This window comes from Xiphias gladius, chromosome 20, assembly GCF_016859285.1.
Source record: "Xiphias gladius isolate SHS-SW01 ecotype Sanya breed wild chromosome 20, ASM1685928v1, whole genome shotgun sequence".
Taxonomy (NCBI): Eukaryota; Metazoa; Chordata; class Actinopteri; order Istiophoriformes; family Xiphiidae; genus Xiphias; species Xiphias gladius.
The window spans coordinates 16,857,436-16,878,761 of record NC_053419.1 but is presented as its reverse complement, the minus strand read 5'-3'; the positions used below and the strand labels follow the sequence as shown (position 1 = coordinate 16,878,761).

The 21,326-nt window shown below is 39.8% G+C and overlaps 1 protein-coding gene across 3 annotated transcripts in view; it reads left to right on the top strand.

Moving 5' to 3' along the window:
* The window catches only part of ccbe1 (collagen and calcium binding EGF domains 1), a 34,852-nt gene extending 14,011 nt beyond the window's left edge, over nt 1-20,841 (top strand). Inside the window, exons 3-11 of one of the 3 annotated variants that reach the window (XM_040158184.1) lie at nt 8,319-8,371; nt 8,620-8,754; nt 10,222-10,359; nt 11,368-11,474; nt 12,900-13,008; nt 13,873-14,012; nt 15,463-15,498; nt 18,224-18,259; nt 18,703-20,841. In XM_040158184.1, the coding sequence (XP_040014118.1) occupies nt 8,319-8,371; nt 8,620-8,754; nt 10,222-10,359; nt 11,368-11,474; nt 12,900-13,008; nt 13,873-14,012; nt 15,463-15,498; nt 18,224-18,259; nt 18,703-18,978 (1,030 nt within the window). In that variant the 3' untranslated portion in view covers nt 18,979-20,841. Of the gene's footprint in view, nt 1-8,318; nt 8,372-8,619; nt 8,755-10,221; nt 10,360-11,364; nt 11,475-12,899; nt 13,009-13,872; nt 14,013-15,462; nt 15,499-18,223; nt 18,260-18,702 lie in introns of all 3 variants that reach the window. The other 2 variants (XM_040158183.1, XM_040158185.1) reach the window with 2 other exon arrangements.
* Nucleotides 20,842-21,326: the final 485 nt, after the last annotated feature.

Genomic DNA, 21,326 nt, shown 5'->3' with positions numbered 1-21,326 from the left:
AGAGGTAATTATCCTTCTTAATATACTGTAGTTTTGTCTAGCTCTGGAATTCCTAATGCGTTGGTTTACTTTATCTCCTGTTTGTCAAGTCGACCAGTGTGTGCTTACAGACACATTTTGACATGTTGGAGTTCCATTTCTGACATAATGTGAATCTCCAGAACAAATGTCAAAACCAGGAGGCATTACAAACTGCAGCGCTCCTTTGTTCAGCTGTTTATATTACACTGTGGCGACCCTGAAGCTGCAGAGAGAGACTGATGATTTTTGTCTGTGTGCGCGCACGCGTGTGTTTCTAAGCATGACTGAGAGGGTTTATATGAAAATGACAGCATTTAAATAGCCCTAAATATACAGTTATCAATAACGCACAATTTGAAATATCATGTGAATCTCTTATTTATTACGTGTAGCTAGTAGTATAGTAAGGGAATCAGGAATCCATGATGATTTTAGGATGAGACAAATAACTTTGGTTAATCTAGTTTCTAGTTTAAGTTTGACCTGTTATCGAAAGTGGACTAATTTTTTGCATTGACAATATTCATCAGTCGGCGCAACATACTTTGGTACGAGTGGGTTTTAACTTGTCTGTTTTAGTCACAACGTGTGGAATACACATTGGAATACAAGAATGCATGCATACAGAGGCACAACTAAGTATATGAAGATATCCCAACATTATATACTGTGATTCTAGAGGAGCAGCCAACGATTATTTACAGTATTGATTAATCTGGCAATTATTATATTCAAGCGAAAAATGACCCTCACAGGTTCCCTGAGCTCAGAGCTGAGAGGAATATGAAGTGTTCATATTTGCGAAGCTGGAATCAGGGAGTTTTTGCTTAAAAATTGCTTTAAAGGATTAGATTATCGGATTTAATTAATAATTAATTTGTCTAGCTCTGGACAGACATCGAGGGTATTAATGAATTAATTAAGCCAATTCATTTTCTATCGATCGACTAATCGATTAATCTACTAAACGTTTCGGCTCTAATCCCATCACTAAGCCGTCAGAAAACTGCCATAGGAACCATAGTTTGCAAGATGAGGCCTGTTACTTCTGATTTGTGTTTTGGAGCTTTTATAAAAAAAATAGTTGTATCATGATGTAACATCTGGGAGGTATCAGGAGCACACACGTCTGCCCCAGTAGCTGCTAAATGGTAACTTTGCCTAAACATGGCTGCTCAAGAGTTTGAGCAGACACAATGACTGGTCTCTGGTTTAAAGAAGAGGAAAGAAATTCTTTCATTTTAGCAGAGAGAATCGAGTGAATTGAGTTTTCTTCTCCTCTCTGTTCACCTTTCTTAAAGGACAAATATTTCTTCGTATTCATTGAACAACCAATAACCTTTAGGAAACTGACTCTTTGATTTTTTGTGTCAGTTTTCTGATGACTGCAAATGGCCATAACTTTTAGCTGCTGAGAGAAAAGTTACGAGTAGTGCCAACAACCCGATCCACTCAGTGGAGACTTAAAAACTTAGAAATACAGTTAGTCCCACTCTACGCTTCTAAACATGAAGAATTTCTAAGAAAAAAAAGCAAAGCACATGCTTATGCCTCCTATGCGTAGCTATTCACAATACCTGTAATTATCCTTTGAGTCATTATTTCCCTGATGGCTAATTTAACATAATATATATTATTCTTTTCATGATGCAGCAATCCTTCTCTCAGCTCTGGTTTTCTCCAACTTAAGTGTTAAAAATGAGAATGTCATACCAGTACCAGCTGCACAAGAATATCAATTTGGTGTATCTGTGATACACTTTGAGAATTGCTACACCGCATTATGTAACGACCATAAGTCACTGATAACTGAAAAATTCTAGTTTAAATGTAGAGCTAGAAAATTTGACTTTGGGTCTACAACAGATGATAATGAGTGATCCTGTTGTGTAGCATTGAGAGTGAGTGAAGCATTGACCCTACTACTGAAGACTACAGAGTGCAAGTGTCAGTGCCAGGGTTTTTGGATTTGAAATGAAAAGCTAAAAAGAGGGAGAATTCAGTGAGGAGACCACATCTGGATGAACTGGACGCTGGCTAGGAGGGAACTGCTACAGTCCAGACTGTAGGTTGATCCTTAAAAAAGAATTTGGCCAGAGTTGATGAGGAAACATCTGATTTAACAGATGGCTTTGTGCAAACAAAATGAGTTATGCCTTTGTTGCCGGTTTCGCAAAACAGTCAGTTGACTGCTTCTTGGCAGTCAAAGTAGGAGGCACCTTGGACTTGTCAACAGTGACATCTTGTAGAGGGTGTAATTTTCATGAAAAAAAAACAGCAAAGTATGAGGTGGCTGGTAGATATTCACGGCAATGATGCATGAAACAACGATGCAAGTGGAGAGCGGGAAAGAAGAGCTGGATTTCACCGAATCAGAAGTTTTGGAATTTGGTAACAGGGCCAAACAGCGATGTCAAGGGAGAGAAGAAGAGGCAGCAGAGTCTGAGCTGTAGAGGACTCCAGAGGATGGACTAAAGAGTGTAGATCAATAAGTAGGCAAATACACAAGAGGCCTTTGACACTGATTGACGAGTGTGGAGTCAGATCTCTGCGGAAGTTGATCGTAGTCAAAGTTATGAACAGATCGCAAGCTTTTAGACAGCAACTCGTGATTACTTCAGTAATTTATCTGCTATTTCTTCACTTACATACTTCTTTCTGTTTCCTATATACTCTATCTTTGTTTGTAACCAGGAAGAAGTCAAGAAAAAGATGAACAAACCTTAAATTATTTCATGACACTCTCGACCAATCATAATTTCTCGTGACAGAGAGTAGATATTTATTACCTAATGTTTTCAAACTGCAAAAAGTCTATGGAAGATCAACTTGCCACTGATGAATGTTTCTTGTAATTTCGAAATACCTATATTTACGTACCATTTTTTACTTCACTCACTTCTTTTTTATGTTCTGCTGGAAGCATTTGCTTGCTTATTGCCTCTTGGCAGTATGCGCTACCTTGCGACAAATTTACAAGCAATTTGGCACTTTTGCAATAAAAGCCTTCAGTGGGGGAACAGTTCAAATAAATTACATGCATGCTTTAAGGCTGCAACTGACATTTTTTCATGCACTTTTTATATCAATGGATAAGTCATTTAGTCTATAAAATAGTAAAGAAAACTGGCAGTTACAACTTTCCAGACCCCGGGGTGACATCTTCAGATAGTCTGGTGTGTCCGATGGTGAATTTACAATGAACAAAAAACATAGAAAAGCAGTAAATCCAAAAATTTGGGAAACTGCAACCAGATTATGTTTGACTTTTTACTTTAAAAAATGGGACTCGTTATGTTGTCAAAATTATTGAATTATGAACTGATAACTGTTTTTATGTCACACTTAATCCTCCCCGTTCAACACGAGCAGGCTAATAAGCGTGAGTGTAGAAGTTGTGTCCTCTCCACTTCAACAAGCATCTCTTGTGTGGAATGCAGACGTGTTATTGTATATCACTGGCAGCAATGCTAGACAAATAAGCCTCCTCCGAGCAGGCTGCATGTGTTGTCTCACAGCTGTGTGTGTGATACGCTTTGGTTTTGTAGTTGTTGTCCCTGTTAGAGAGGAGAGCATGCTGCGATGTGATGAAGAGGACCCCTCGTGTGAAGGTGCATGGACACCTCTGGTTTGTCATCCTTGTGCACTATTCGTATCGACCGAATAAGTCTGCGGTTGCTTCCACTATAACTCGTTTGTCTGTGTGAATTAGTGTGTCTCTTTACCAGACAAAGCCAGGCCAGGCTGGTGCACCATGTTGGTTCAAGAGAGGTCCTCTGTTTATGAGGTAATTGGAGTGCTTATGGTTCACCCCGGGTAACTGCGGTCAGACTAATCTATGTCTAGATTTCAGGGGGGGCTGTGTAAAGTGATATGGCTCGCTGGCAAAATTAAATAACCTTTCGGCTGAAAAAAGGCACAGGTGGCAAAACACCAATTGTCTGTGATGTCCTGGTCATTCTGAGTCAAAAGTCCTTGAACAAGCTGATATTTTGTGTGTGTGTGTGTGTGTGTGTGGGGGGCGGGCAGGCATGTGACTGTGCAAACTGTGCTAATTGATATTCTTGTAGAAAAGTGTCGTGAAGGCATTTGGGACACCCCCCCACCCCACCCCAACCCCCACTCTCTCTCATGAATATGAATGAAATCCACATGTGCTTTGAATTTGTTTGCTGATTTGCATGAAGTTCCCGAGCAGCTAACAAGCTTCCACAGGATTGTATTCTTAGCTGTTGTTATGAAAGGTGCTAAGGCTCTTTGCGTCATCACTCAGCATGCTCTTGTTTTGTGTTCTGAATATTATAAAGAGCTTCACCGCTAATTACCCATGCTTAGTGTTTTGGATAGTAGTTATTCTGTTAAATGCTAAAACAACAAAGACAAATTCATAACATGCTATTGGACTGTCCCTTTGTGTGTCAGTTTGGAGAGTGATCTGGATCTGAGCTGCTTCTACTGTTCAAACACAGTGAGAGGAGCTGAGCTGGACTCCTAAATAGCTTTTGGAGAATCGATGCCAGATATTGACAGAAACAGTTATTTAAATCTAGATGAATCTGTTTGGAAAGTATTATATCCTTTTTGATTTCAAGCATTAGTGTGCTCCAGCAGAGGCTCGAGTTCATTCCAAGGCTTCATAGAGACTTCATTTATAAAAGAGAGTTACTTCCACAAGAGTTCACTTGGCCCTCACCATAGGAAAACATGACTATTTTACCCCAAGCAACTCCAGCAGCCACCACTCTGGAAAGGTGTGTTTGGAGCACAAGCTCCAATTGCAGCTTTAACCACTGCTACAACATGCCATCAGACAAAAATCTGCGCAAAGTAGGCAACATTATTTCAACTGAACCATAACACTTCAAACCAGGCGGAGAAAAAAAGTAAATTTTAATATGTGATTTCAACTATTAGCCTTTAGGTGTATTGTAAACTCCATATAGATCACGTAGCTACACATAAATCTACATCTGGTATGTGATAAGAACGTAATTAGTCCTAATGCTCTCTGAGACCCTCCATATCAAATGCTTGACAGTTTTTCTACTCCCAGAATATAAATAATGTCGTTGGTTTGAGGTTATTTTATTGCTTTAGTGCTCTGACCTTCAGCTGTGTGTCTTCACTAGACATGTTTTTTTTAACTTGTAGACAGGTCATGTCATTACCATCTCAGTTCTCTCTCGGTCTGCCTGTTTTCATGTCCACATGTCAAAATATAGAGGGTTAACAAAGGGACAACAAAAGAAATCAAATATTTTAAATCAGATCAATTTGTATAAATGGAAAATGCGAGATAATACTTAATTGTTTTTTAAAAGTGCTTTACTCTGCAAAGTAACCACATATCACTTTTAAGACGTGTTTATTTAATGATATAATGAGAGAAAGTGAAATAATTTAGAATATTATAGGGATAATAAGCATTTCCCTGAATGATAATTTAATAAAGATGCAGTTCAGTAAAAATGAACTCAACACAGATATGGATCCAGTTTCCATGGGACGTTGTTGCTTCTTTCATGATCTTCTGGAGACGGACATAGATGTTTGTTTTCTCACGATTGTTCAACTAACTCTGGTTATTTTGCTAAGCTGTTTATTTGCTATAAGTGCCTTCTGTCCTCATGGGGATGTTATTATGACATGAAATATTGGGTCAAACAGGAAACCATCCTCAGAACAACTCTCTCAGGGTGTCCGGACTGTAGCTTCTCCCACCCACAGACACCACGACACACAGCGTGCCGCAATGTGATAAACTAGATACATAAATTGAAAGACAGATGTTGCATATAGCAATGGCATGAACGTGTCCCTCTGTCAGTTATGCTAAAAAAAAAAAAACAATTAAAAAAAAACCCCTCGTCATGTGTAGAATCACACAAATTCAAAGCCGCTCACACACGCAGAGTATGGTTCAATGCATACGCACAAACTCACAAAGATGCACAGCACATGGCTTACTCTCATCTCACGGAGGGCCTCCTGAGTGGTGACTGTGCCTCTTCTACAATAACCGCACAGTGTCGAGTGTCATTAAAGACTTGAAATGTTGCAGGTTAATCTTCTTCAGTGGGAGCTTCAAGTTCAATGATGGAGGTCCTTATTGCCCCTCTTTAGGTAGTAAATATTCGGTTTTCTGAGTGAATAAGCGCTTGGCTGCTCTGTATATCCCATAAAAGCAGTCGACTGTGGCAGGTAGACTCGCTGCATTGCAGTGGTGCAGAGTCAGGGATTTATGTTGCTCTACCAAGTTTATACTTCTGTGATGATGTTATGGCAAAAGTGCAGCCTTTTTATAGATGGGTCATCTGATTCATAAATAAAAGTGGAAGTAGCAGGGTGGAGAAACTGAAACTAAGAGACCCTTGGTTTCAAAATGTGACACTGAAATACACCCTGACTCTGTTCCAAGTCTCAAACGGACTATTTAAGGGAACGATCTCACAGATCAATCAGCGGTCTGTCTTCAGATAGCATATTCTCGTGTACTGTCTCATGTGCATGTCTTTATTTCTCCTCATGTGTGGTGTTTCGGAGCAGGGATGCAGACAGCTTTTAAGCATGCTATCGCCATCTTGAGGTATTGCAATGTCGGTCTGTCAGTTGGTCAGCCACCTTGGTCCAGACTGACATAGCTCAGCAACCACTGGATGGATTACCTTGAAATTTTGTACAGATATTCATGGTCCCCAGATGATCTAGGCTACTAACTTTGGGGATCGCGTGACTCTTCCTTTAGAGCCACCATTAGGTTGATATTTGTGGACTTTCGTGAACACATGAACATTTTCCTCTCAGAATTAACCAGTAACTTTGATGATCCCTCAACTTTTTCATCTAGCGACATCATTAGGTCATAATTTTAATTTGTACGATACTTTGGTCTACGAATGACACTCCAATCAGCTTCATTGTGCGCTTGGAGCTAATTTGCAAGTGTTAGCATGCTTACACACTAAACCAAAACGGTGAACATGGTAAACATGGCACCATGGTAGCAGGCTGATATTAGCATTCAGCCTCACAGAGCAGCTAGCATAGCCGTACAGAATTAGTTTTGTTTTCCTATGGGTAACGCGGTCGAGTTTAAATGAGTCATGTTGTGTAAAATAAATGAATACATAAATCACATCAACTGTGTTTGAATGCAGGCGAGCAGAGGAGGGGGAGCTTTCATTAGAGCAAATTACAAGACAGGCCCATAGGAAATCCCCTATCATCAGAACTGCTCCTGAATAGAAGCTGTAAAACGTTACGGAATAATCTTTTCTTCTGTAACTCTATCAAAGTGAGTTATACTATACTGGATGCAATGACTTCATGGTGTAATTTGATTTTTTTTTATCACCTCTTGTTTGAAATCGACACCTGGTAGTACTTTTCCTTACAGATGAGTGTGAGCGAGGGATGAATAATGGCTCACGATCATGTGGCTTAAAATTTAAAATATTGCATCAATATGTTATCACCGAGATGGTATTGATAAAACTTAACACAGATGTGGGAAAATGTGATGACACAGATTTAAAAGGAAATCTCGTTGGTTTGTTGCTTCATGTCGTCTCATCAAGTTGTTTCTCTCTCACCCTCACGCACTCACACACAAACGCATGCATAAACCATTTGGATAAAAAGTACGTCTGTTAATCATGGCCTCTTTGAAATTACATAAAATCTGAGTGCAGATTGATGGATTATATTGGAAAATTTGAGTACTGGATAGAAAAAGAAGTGTAAAAGTAAGAACGAGACAGAAAAATCGAAAGAAAAAGAGTGAGTGAAGTTAAGTACAGGTATTTCTTCAGCAATGACGGATTTAAAAGATAAATACTCAAGAGAAAGTGGCAGTGCCTGGGTAGTATATCACCATAGTAAACCTGATGGGGGATTTTAACAGTAATTCAGAGGAGTGTGACATGATTGAACAGGCAACAACAGGCCAGACACAGCAATGAGAACTTCAGTAAGCAATGTGCGTGCGTGTGTGTGTGTGTGTGTGTGTGTGTGTGTGTGTGTGTGTGTGTGTGTGTGTGTGTGTGTGTGTGTGTGTGTGTGTGTGTGTGTGTGTGTGTGTGTGTGCATGTGTGCGTGTGTCCGTGTAGTCTGGCCATATTAAACCTCACTGAGATGTTTTCCACATTAACATAATTGTAAAAACAAACAGGATCACTGGATCACCACAAACTCAGCACATCTTTATCAGTGTTACATGTCAAACATTATACACATCATGTGAAAATCTGTATTTTGGGTTATTCTTCTTATATGCACCTCCATTTGATATTTTACAGAAAGAAATGTTGCAAGGGCTTCAAGTTTGTGTTGGGCCAGTGCATTCCTGAAGGTAGGAAAGACTGTTTGGACGTCTGTCTTTTGTATTTCTGATTATTTTGGAATTTACTCTGTCTGTCCCATAAGGTCTTTTGTCTTTTAATGTACTTGACTTAACCTTCTCTTGTTTCAACCACACTGAGTGTTGAATGACCTGGGCCAGCGACGTTGCCTGACGTTTTGAAATGAAAAAACTGAGAGACACTGCAGATGGATGTGAGATTCCCCTTGTGTTCACACTGGTGATATGCCTCACTGTAGATTATGACGTGTGTGCTGGCGCCCCCTGTGAGCAACAGTGTACTGACCATTTCGGTCGAGTTGTGTGCACCTGTTACCCCGGCTACCGCTATGACCGGGAGCGCCACAGAAAGCGAGAGCAGCCCTACTGTCTGGGTGAGTCCTTGTGCAACACCTCATCATTAATAATAATAATGTCAAACTTCTTCACACAGTTTCTAGATCTGCCTGGTCTGGTGATTCCCATTTTCCCATTCGACACCCACTACTTCCATTCTTATAATTATCATTATTATTACTATATTTAGTTCTATTAGTATTATTATTCACCCTATTATGATAATTATTAGTTTTTTATTGTTAGTTTTTTTATTCTTATACATGTTTATGTGGTACCTGTACTGTGCTATTTTCTCTTTCCTCCTTCCTGCTCCCACTCGGATTCTATTCAAGGTTTCTACCTCTTAAAAGGGTGTTTTTCCTTGCCACCGTCACCAACTGCTTGCTACTGGGGGAATGTTGGGTCTCTGTATATCTATAACTTTAAAGAGTACGGTCTAGACCTGCTCTATATGAAAAGTGCCCTGAGATAACCCCTGTTACGATTTGGCGCTATATAATTTAAATTGAATAGAGGTGAATTGAATTTCAAAACCAAACTTGTCAAAAATCTCCACTCAGCTGCAATTAACTGCAGCACAATGTAAAACTGGATTGATTGATTTCTTTGACTGGTTTTGAAATATGAATTGAGTCCTCCGTACTTGTGAAATGCACTGGTACAATGCAATGAGTAACTTTGAGTAACTGTAGATAATTTTTGGTTTAATTTAATTTTTAATCCCAATCAGGATTCATTTTTTATTGTTAGTTTGATATATTTTTTAAGTTATCATCCTATTTATTCTTGTCATATTTGATTTAAGTAGCAAATTTGTTGTTTCTTGATGTTTTAATTGTCAGGTTTCTTATGTAGTTTTTTTACCCTTTGAGAGTTAACTACTCTCATTGGATCTCCCTACAGTATTAACATAAACCTTAAAATAATTAACATGTATTATACATATATTGTCAATTACTGTCAAATTTTCAGAATATTGACTAGATCAACTATTTCTCTGCCCTTTTGCTGAATGCTGCAGTTGTTCTTCATAAACTATGCAATCAATAATTTGTGCAAAGGTGGTGGTAGCAGAGTAGAATTGCATAACATTACTGCGTAACATTACTGAAAATCATGAATTTTCAAACCAAAAACTTTTCACGAGCTACGAAAAAAAAGCCCTGTTTTCAATATGTATTCAATTACACTTTTCAGATAATCCCATGGGTTTTAAAATTGTTTATTTACCTTAAGAATTAAGAGAATTTTGTGAACTCGTGAAAAATGAAAAATTCAGAATCACCTCATTTGGAGATACATAATTTTCCTTTGACAGCAGTGATTAAAAAAAAACCTTGAGGTTATTTTGTATTTTTCAGATTGATCTAATTTTTTGTATCTGTATATGCTACTGGGTATGTGCATTTTGATGGGTTCTATGTTATTTTGATTGGCATTTTGTTCTTCTCTAATTTGCGTGCTGTCTCCCCTCTGTCCCTGCCTTCCACTGCAATGTATAGACATTGACGAATGTACGGACAAAAACCTGACGGCGTGCTCTCAGATCTGCGTCAATTCTGAGGGGAGCTACAGGTGCGAGTGTGAGAAAGGCTATTTCCTGGAAGAAGATGGGAAAACATGCACCAAGGGAGAGAGAGGTGAGAAGACATTTTCTCTTTATAAAAGGGCATATCTGACTGTGATGTGGAGCTGACCACACATTGTTTATTTGGTGAGTGTAAGAAGGAGAGAGAGAAGGGGGTACTGCAAACATAGGCACCTGGTAGTCATTACATATCCCAGCTCCTTGTGCATGTCAGAACATTTCTGTCTCCCAAACATACTGCTGCCCCCCATGACTCCTGGTCAGTTCTGATTTGCCAGATGCATCTGAGGCAAACATCACAAATGGTCCAGACAATAATAAAGTCTTTTTTTTTGTTTTTTTTGTTTTTGTTTTGGTTTTTTGTCCCAGATTCAGTTGCCAATGAAGCGGTCAGAGGCTGTAGATTTGCTACTTCCTCCCATGAGTTTATCTTCCATTACCTACTATAACATTTCAGGAGAAGCTTGGAGAGTCAGAAATGATGGTTCATAAAGTCATGCTCATGTACCGCTTTGTAACACAGTGGGGAAAATAGAGTCCAGACACTTTCACTCATCCATTAAATATGTGCATGCTTGGAGCAGGCGCCATTCTACTACAGGCCAGAGAAAAATCTGGGAGAGCTAGTCAGCTTTGTACTTATCATGTTGTTTTTGCTTTTTCCAGGATTGTGCAAGTTTATTGCTTAAACCTTAATGTTTTAATATGGTGAGTGAATAAAGAGTAGTAGAAGGAATGTGGATGGAAAATCAGGGCAGCAGTGATGTGCAGTCTCACAAATGACAATGTTACAGAGTCATCTGGCACTGTATAACTCATTCTTCCCCAAATAGAAAGTTAGCTGACGCAGTTTGTAAAAACCCATCAAACTGTCACCAGAACAAATAAAAAACATGTTTTTATGACACACGTGCCCAAATCATGCTTAGTCCACATATTTAGAAAGTAAGGGGACATTGTGTTTTTCCGTTTTCTGACCTTTTGTGATGAATTTCTGAGAAAACAAACATTTTTCTGGTAACGTCTTAGACAGAAACATTTTTTCCCCAAACCCCAGCAGTGCACCTCTTTGAGAAGTCTGACAATGTGATGAATGCTGGAACTTGCTCAGCCACATGTGACGATTTCCACCAGATCAAGATGTCTGTCCTGCAGCTTAAACAGAAGGTAACGGTCACAAAATGATAACAAAATACACATACACATTTCAATCTTAAAACATAAAATTGAATCCAGGTAATTCACCTGTGACACCACGCTATTTTATCTTAAATCACAATCTCGCAACCTGCAGTCCTGCAGCTTTTCCTAGTATACAATGGTTGACCAGAGATGGGCTCCAGTGAGGATTAAACATGCATTCCTGATTCAAATGAATGTAAATATCTGCACATGTGTTCGGTTTCTTCATCAGCCTTTATCAGATCTTGCTTTATCTCCAAGGAAATCATACCTGACAGTATTTTAGAAACATCAGCAGCCCGATTTTTTTTTTTTTACAACTCTCTTGAGCTGCATTAGAGCACTTACTGTAGGTAGTTAATATTAAGTGTGAGTTGGTGGGCAGTTTGTGTGAAAGCAATGCTGTAACATTTACCTCTGTGTAATCACAGGAGTCTGAACCTATATGAGCACGAGTCTGTCAACAGTGGCGCTCAACACCCTCGACTGTAAGACATGATATATTGCTTCCAGCTGTGTGGTCTAGGTGCTCCTGCAGCTGTACTGTATATGCCGCTTTTTTTCTCAATGTCAATATACTAAGAAAACAGAGCGAAAATACTATATATGCTTACTATACTTAGTGCTACATTATTACAGTACATGAGCACAGAGTCATTTATTCATATCACAGCGAGGTTAGAGTTTGAATTTAGGATCCCGCTGCAGTTCAAACACCTGTGCCCAAGGTCACAGGCTACAGTCTTGCATAATACTTACTGATCAGCCGGTGAACCTGTGTCCGTGTTTGTGCGTGTGTGGTGTGTGCGTGTGTGTGTGTGAGCATATGCTTGAACGTCTATGCGCATGAATCCCGATTTGTCGGCCCTTGCAGCATAGCAAGGTCCTTCGCGTGTTTCCCTCTGGGATTGCCAAGTCCACATGATGTTATACAGAGATCAAAGGTAACTTTTTGCGAGGATGCCACTTACCATACAGAGCAGGACTTTGCCTGGTCATGTTGAATAATGTAGAGGGGTTGCCTGGCCCTCCATCTGTCTGGGTTACAGCTTGTAGCATGGTGCAGATGGAAGATCAGCTTTCATCTTTGCCAGGGTGCATAATTTTAACATAATTTTACTTGAAGTTGGCCCTTCTACGTATAATTTTCTTGTCCTTTTTGACAGTGCAGACCTTATGAATCATTGTATGTAAAACCATTTTAGGAAATGAATCACCAAATGACAAAATTGAGCATTTACGCATTTGGATGTCTGACATTACTTCCAAATGAAGGAAAAAAAGACTTTCATCCCATGAGACAATATGTATTAATGTTGGCTATTTGATATATTGTTAATTCAATTTTTTGTAGTTGCCTTCTAGTTGACCTGTTCATTCAGTCTTTTTGTTCTGCATCCTTTTTTTTAGATGGCCATGCTCTCAAACAGCGCTGAAATCCCTGAGCAGATAACCAGCGAGAAAATCTTGACGTCCCCCATACATTTACCAGGGCCTCCAGGTCTCCCTGGCCCTCCAGGTAAGACAAATAAAGCTAAAGACAGTGTCAGACTCTGAATAAGGGAACTGGCCTGCATCCAGTAGGGGTAGTATGAAACAGGAATAAATTGTCTACAGCCATGCTAGCAGCCCTGTTAGACTGTATTTAGGCACTGCTGTGCTTTAGGCTAAATGCTAACATCAGCTGACAATGACAACGCTAATATGCTGAGGTTTAGCAGATACAATGTTCACCATTTTAGTTAGAAAGCTAAAATTTGCTAATAAACACTAAACACAACGTAAAGCAGAGGCTTGTGGGAATCTCATTAGTTTTGTAGGAATTTGGTCATAAAAAACAGTACTGGACAAATTGAAATTTTGACCTGATGATGCCACTAGAGGAAAAGCTTCAGCTCACCAAAGCGAGTGAAATTCATCGCAAGGAGCACAAGAATATCTGTACCAAATATTCATGGTAATGTATCCATTAGTTGTCGAGACATTTCGCTGAAAACCACAAATGTGAACCTGGCGCTAGAGGAAAAGTCACCAAAGCCGTTAGGATTCATAATCTGGGAACCTTTAATATCTGTATCAAATTTTGTGCCAATGTATCCAGTAAATGTTGAGATTTTTCGACAAATAAAATAAACTTGACCTGCTAGTGACACTACAGGAATAGTTAGGGGATTATGAATACAAAATTTCATGGCAATCATAGTTTTTATGATATTTCAGTCAGGACCAGATTGGTGGACTGGCCAACTGACCAACATCGCCATCTCTGAGCCAAACCACTAGCTTGGCTACAAAGCAAAAACCATCATATGCTCTGTGTGTTGTTTTCTTGTGATTACTTCAGTTATCTCTAGTTCACTGATATCGGTCTGGATTATTTTAGGAGATCCAGGACCAGAGGGCCCTCCAGGACTTAAAGGACTGTTGGGGCCCCCTGGCCCTCCTGGTCCCAGGGGCTTGATGGGGCCCGTTGGACCGACACCAGACCTGTACCACATCAAACGTGGCCCTCGAGGACCAGTGGTAAGTTTATATATACTACTTTTCTTTACAGTTATTATAAGTAATTATGTTTTAGGGGCATTTTTTTCAGAGCATTTAATTTCTCATATACCTCATTTATAACAGCGCAGGCTTCTGAATCAGCAAGTATGAAAATGTGTGTGTGTCCTGACTATGAGCTCTACTGCTCTGAATAACCTTAGGATACCTTAACCACGCTCTTACGCCAATCTTTGCCTTTATTTTCTGTTGGTTCAATTCCACACTTCAGAATTATTAAATTGATCTGGAATCCAATGTAATCTGGAACACAGTAAAACCTGGACAAGCTCTTTTCACTTTATCCTTTGTTGCTGATTTTACGGGGTTCAGGGTTTTACTCAGCAAAGTAATTCAGATAATTAAGTAATCCTGCATCATGACACAGGGCCCAGGAGAGCTATGATTGATTTGTCTGTGTGAAGCAACCGAAAAGCTTATGTTTCATTTGACACATTTCAGAAACCCACAAGACACACCCTCTTAAAGTTACCCTCATCTTCGCAAGATGACAAAGAATGACATATGGGAATGGCAGTAACAACAGAGGACTCAATCTATTCACAGCTTTAGTTGTTTTCTTTGGCTCACTCCGTTTTTGTGCAGCACTTCGTCTTGCCTGTGAGTGTAAACCCTCCATGTTGAAATGTGGGATCTGAATCAAGAACGCTGAGGATGTGTCCAGTGAGACATATTTTTAGTTTCTAAAACTCTTGTATTTATGCAATCTCATTATTGATAAATCAGAATATCAACACCTGCAATCAGTCATATCACAAGCTGCGTGATGCCAAACCACAAGTGTTATTGCAATAGAAAGTGATCTATTGCTTTGTACGTTTGACTTTTGAATGTGTATTTTAATCCACGACTATTTATATTCATGACCTGCATTTAATCAGTGCAGAGGATGCTGAGGTTTGACTAAGAGGGAGTTGTCCTCTCTTTACACAAAACACCGATTAGATTCTGAGTACAGTTATGAGCTTTGACAGCCAGGTCACATGTGTTGGGGGTTTCAGAGACGGTGAATGTGGGATAGAGTGTGACTCAGAGGCTTGATACTGATCTTATTATTGGCCCTACTCCCTGTTCATTGTCGTCACACTTCTTTAGTGGTGATTATCCCAGGAAAGAGATCAAAGCACTCTCTACCATCAAGCTGAAGTCACTCAGAAATGGCCTAAAGTTAATCTTGGAAGATCTCTGCTGGTGGAGCACGATGACAATCTCAGTTTTGTGCTTTAAAAAAGATTTAAAGTAAATGTGTCTTCTGGGTGCAAGATATATGATCAATCACATGCTTATTTACATCTATGGGCTGTTACAGTATCTGGTCCACTGGACTTTGGAGTGTGAAAGGAAACTGACGTAAATAGGCAGTGTGATTGAAACACTAATGAAATGCATTTTTTTTTTTTAAATTTAACAGGGGCCTCCAGGAGCACCAGGAAAGGATGGCCTAAAGGTAAGGTCAGATGCTAATTTGTCAACCAATCTTCTGTATTTTTTTAAATTCAACGTTTCTACAAGAGGCAAACTATTCCTAGCAAAAGTCTCTTTTTCAGTTGCACTCTGTAGAGGGGGGGTCCACCACGCTGCCCCTCAGGCAGACTCTTAGATGTGGGTAGCAGAATTTGAGTCTTGGCTCACTGACTCTGATCTCAAAGGGAAGGAAACCAAAGTTCGTGCAGAAAGTTTGAAAGTACAAACTAGATAGATTTGGCTCAACTGCCAACACCATATCTGTCAAAAGATATTTATCAATAGCTAAATTATTTCTCAACTTGTTTGAGATTTGGAACAGGGTGCAATGCACAAGGCAGGTGCCAGGATACTCACAAATCTTCAGCTGGATGCTGCAAAGGCAAAGTCTGTCCGTGCAGAGGATAGAGTCACTTACCTGCCAGTTGGTATAAATTGAGAGAGGAAAACTGGTGTGCCAGAAGGTAGTTTGCATAATTTTATGCGCAATATGAAGCAGGGCATTGTTAGTTGGAATATGTGTAGCCATGTACAAGTAATTGTACCTGGTATAAGAGCATTTTGGGATTAGACATTCTGTTGGAGAATCACTATTCATTTTAAGTGAGGTCATGTCAATTGATCATGATTTCTCTCACCTGCGAACAAGTTTCTTCTGCATCTTAAGTCAGAATGGACCCAGTTCAAAGGGAGCTGAGGCCAAAAGTTAGTATGGTAAGTGGCAACCCAGTAACTTCTTCATGACTACCCGTGTGAAGACAGTGGATACTTCTGGGTTTTTGCAATTGATTGAAATATCATATGGATTACATAAACAGTGCCTTTGGATATGCTACCGGGAGGCAGTAGCCACTTTTCAAATGGCTTTTTCTGATTTTCTTTCTTGGGAGGCCTAATGCAAAGTGTTGAAAAAGAGGCTCCAGCAGATGGTTAAGCCTCAGATTAAGGAGGCACAATGCGGATCCCATGCTGGTTTCAGTGAGATTTGTGTTTGTGCATTTTTCACATTTGTGGCATTAAACCAGATTTGCCTGAACCGTCTCTCTCCTTTTTGTGATGCTCATTGACAGAAAATCCCAAAGCAGCTGAGGTCAAGGAAATACGGTGGCATCCTTGCTGTTTGATGATGATATCTGTCTGTGTTGAGCTTGTTGGCTTTTTTCTGCAGTGTGCTTTGGCGTCGTTGCAGCTGAGTTTTGACATTGGTCCACTCTCATTTAGATGGGAATTACACCTGTCCCAAATGAAGATGTTCAGCTGTTGTTTTTATGAATGAAGATGCAACTAATACGAACATCGTTTCAGACTGTGGCAACAATGGTGAGACAAAGATCAGCCACAAAACAAAGGCCTAATGAAAAAGGAGAAGCTGAAGCCCTGTGATCCTACAGCATGTCAGAATCAGTTTACACTGAAAGCAGCCAGTTGAGGTAGTACAGGCAGCTAATACGTAGCAGACTTTGAGACATTATCAGAACTAAAATTGACCCTTATTAGTAAGGAATCTGGTTTAGATGCTGTAAAACTTGCTCGGAGGATAACATTTGCAATCTGTCACTAGTTAGGGCTGACTTATTACAGCATTACCTGCGTGAGGTCTAAATTATTCGCAATTTTGATCAGTAGAGATTTTGTTAGTTGTCATCAAGAATGACCAGTCATCCATGTCACACTGACTAAGAGGCGTGTGAAGTATAAAAGCTGACGAGCTTGCGGATCACGTATGGAACAACTTGGGTGCATCTGCCTCATTGACACAGTACCTCGGTATTCTTTCAGCACAGCTGGGATGTTTGTGTGGATAGATTGGAGGGCGATGGTAATCTGTCTCTCTGAGTTACAAATCCAAACCATCTGCCAAAACACTCACAGCCTCAGTTTGACCCTGAGCCCGGCTAACAACCACAGTAGTCGGGTCAATGTGTGTATGCTACTGTACGTCAACAGGCTGCCATGATACTTCACAGTCAAGCTGCATTTACAGTATGTTTAGTATTGTATCAACAACACTTTTTTTCTGTCACATACACGGGACCCAGCAAGGAATAGCGTGACATTTTGGAAAATAGCTGTATACGCTTTATTAGCGAAAGCGTTAGAAAAGAAGGTGGATACCGTTTGTTTAATCCAAACAAAAAAACCGAAATAGAAATGAAAAGTTGAGGTTACACGGGTAGTTAAATCCCAGAACTACTTCTCTCTGGGAACAGTAAATGATTGCTGAAGAAACAGTTCCAGCACATAACCCCTTGTGGAAACCACAACTTGTGTTTTTGCATTTCAAGTTGGATACAACATGTTAAATTAGTGAGCTTTAGACGTGAAGTTTTGGGGAATTTTTTTGCGTTGGAGACAACCGGGTTAGCTGTTTCCCCCTGCGTTCCAGCCTTTATGCTAAACTAAGATAATCACCCACCAGCAGCAGCGCCATTTTTAAAGCACAGACATGAAAGTGGTATCAATATTCTCATCTAACTCTCAGTAAGAAAGATAATAAACATATTTCCCAAATTGTCAAACTATTCATTGGACTGGCTAAGGCATAATGCATGTTTCTTTAAAATGAGGCACTGGTGGCTACTCTCCTCCTGATCTCAGCTTTCTCTCCCTCCCTCTAGTTCCTTGAAAAACCAGAACATCATGAATTCCTCTCATGTTTTTTTTCCACTGTAATTCATCTAAACTAAATACTTGTTTTGTTTCCCCAGGGGGATAGAGGAGCTCCTGGGCCCGTCGGACCACCAGTAAGACTCTATGGCTATCTATACTGATGCCACACTATTGTGACTTCTTACTGCCATCCAGAACAGAAGTTAAACGAAAGCATGTATGGAAAACTGATCACTGTGGACTCTGGACATTAAACTCCACAGTCAGTGACACTGTCAAACCCAAAGTAAATAGTATCCAGTACAGAATAAGCATTATTGCCTTAGATAAACACTGATGGTGCTAACATTAACAAATCATGAGAAAACGTTCAGGAGCCACCGGCCTCTCTTAGACAGTCCATTGAGCTGCTGGATTTCTTTTGAAATAATCTCCTCCCAGGCTACTGGGTAATTTCATCTCTCCATTAAATGCAGTGTTCCTTTAAAAAGGAGAGCAACCTTAGTTTCATTTTTCCAGATCGTTCGTAAGAAAAACGCTTGCTTCATTATTTGTTTTGGTTGTGCTTGACTCCCAGGGCCCTCCGGGCTCCTTTGATTTCCTGCTCCTTCTGATGGCTGACATCCGTAACGACATCGCTGAACTGCAGAGCAAAGTGTATGGTCGACTGACGCACTCTCCGGAGGAGGACCTCGCCACAGTCCCCGACAGCTGGAGGGACTACCAGGAAAGTCTGGATACAGGCTCAGGTGAGGACTACAAGGAGCCTCCGCAAAGAACAGGTGGAGGGACCAAGAGGACCAGGAAGAGGAAACCAGTGCGAGACAGAACAGACTTTGACTGGAATATTTAAAGAGGGTGGATTTGAATACTTTATGTCAGGTGTAAATGTTGAAGCGGTTTGCATTTTTTATTTAACTGTTTTGGAACAGAATGTACTGTATGTCTCTTGATCACAGATGTTTATTTTTATATGATATACAAGATTATGTGTGACTGTTTTTTAACAAAATGAGTAGACTGTGCGAATGCATTTTTTTTTTTTTTTATCCTATATTTCCAGAAACGTATGGTTCCTTCGCAGCACATTACTCAAGTCTCTCATGAAAGCAGTTCTTTCATCAATAATTTATGACACCTTATTATGTAGTGTCACACAGATTGTATAAGGAAGTGAACCACCCAATACCTGAATGATGAATCAACTGACGCATTCATACATCAGTCAATTCACAAGACGGATTAAAGCAGCACAAATGTTGGACTGGAGCATGAGACCTAAACTGGGGCTCCGCTGCTTTCGTTCCTCCGTTTCCGTAAGACACCGACCCATAGCGTTCAGTTGCCATGGCAGCAAAGTGATAATGTTTAGAAAGAAGAGCCACCTTTTTTTCTAAAGCTTGAACTAATGATCATTTTTATTATCGATTAATATGACCACCATTTTTTCCATTTAGTCAATTTGGTCAAATTTAATAGACCAAACGATTAGTTTGGTCCATTAAATGTCAAAAAATATTTTAAAAAGACAGAACACCTAAAGATATATGACAAAAAGAAGCAACATATGAGAAGCATTTTTTTTCACTATTTTTGCAAGAAAAATGATTGAAATGAGGAATTATTTTTCTGTCAATCATCTAATTGACAACTATTCATTCCAGCTCTAGTAGTTTGAGGGGCATGGTGCTTAACAACACTGTTCCATCTTGTAAATCTTTTCTAGACCTCAGATTATTTCTTGGAAAAAATAAGGCATGTTTAAGGCATGCATATTTTACAATACTTTATGACGTATGGAACACACAAGCCAACAGAGGATAACAACCTGACTTTATGCATTTAACTTTATAAGCCTGACAACATTATTCATTTTTTGCGGATATGGAAAGGACTGAAAAAGATATAGAAAGTAAAGAACAGTAAAGTTATTGCCAGTTCGGGCTGGTTATGTCTTTATATTTATTTAAGTCCCGTAAAGCCAGTTAGTGTTTAACTGCGTTCCTGCAGGAAATTATCATTTAAGAACTATTCATAGTTGGCCAGAGTTGTGTTGCTTCCCACTAATTGTGAAATCTAACGTATATCTTTACTAAGACAGATATATTTAAACTAATTTTAAAGTCAGGCAACCAAAACTCTCCTTTACCGCATTCAGACAACTGTTGGATGGCTTTGTGAATGATTCTGTGTTTGGCTGAATTCCTAACACGGTTGGATGCTGTTCTCCACCAGAGGGAGACCTTCCCTTCAAAGTACTGACATTTACAAAATTCTGGGTAACTTCATGTTATCAGGATTTCACCTGCACCATAACATTGGTCAGTAAATGAATCCCTAACATGTTTAAATATGCTTAATCAGTCTGCTATGACAGTGATAGATTTCCAGACTCTATTGACTTCTCAGCAGAAAAACAGCAACAGAACTCTTGCAAACGATGGAAGTACGACGTCAGATTTAAAGACTGGAATAATAGTGGCTTCTGTAACAGAAAACAATGTTGGAAACTTGAAATTAAAATATATATGTGGTGCAGTTTTTCAAGGCTTCAGACTCTGAACACATATATAAATTCATCTTATGGTCAGTCCGGGGATGTACTTACATGAGCAAAATGTTAGACAATCACTGTAAAGAAAAACTTGATATTTAATCCGTGTTCCTATATGCAGGAAAAAAAATATGTTTGTGGTGTTTTTATTAAAGAAGATTATGATGTTGGAAAATTTGATGGTGACTCTAAGTCCCTCTATTAAGCATTTAACAGCCACAAGGCTCACTGACGGCTGGCCCGTGCGGTCCAGTCCCCCACATTAACGTGGCACAAATTGCTCAAAACTTTAATGCTGGCTCTGATAGAAAGCTGTCAGAGCACACCGCGCGCCGCGTGTGTGGCTGCGAGTGGCCACACTGACACCTGTCCACCGCCGAAAGTGCCCACACTGGGCATGTGAGCGTCAGATCGGGACCATGGATCAATCTTCTGCTGGGAAACCTTGGGTCCCGGTGTTCATGTGGGTGTTACTTTGACACGTACCACCTACCCAAACATTGTTGCGGACCACCCTTTCATGACAACGATGTTCCCTGATGGCAGTGGCCTCTTTCAGCAGGAGGCCTGCCACACAGCTAAAACTGTTCAGGAATGGCTTGACGAACACGACAAAGAGATCAAGGTGTTGACCGGGCCCAAAAATT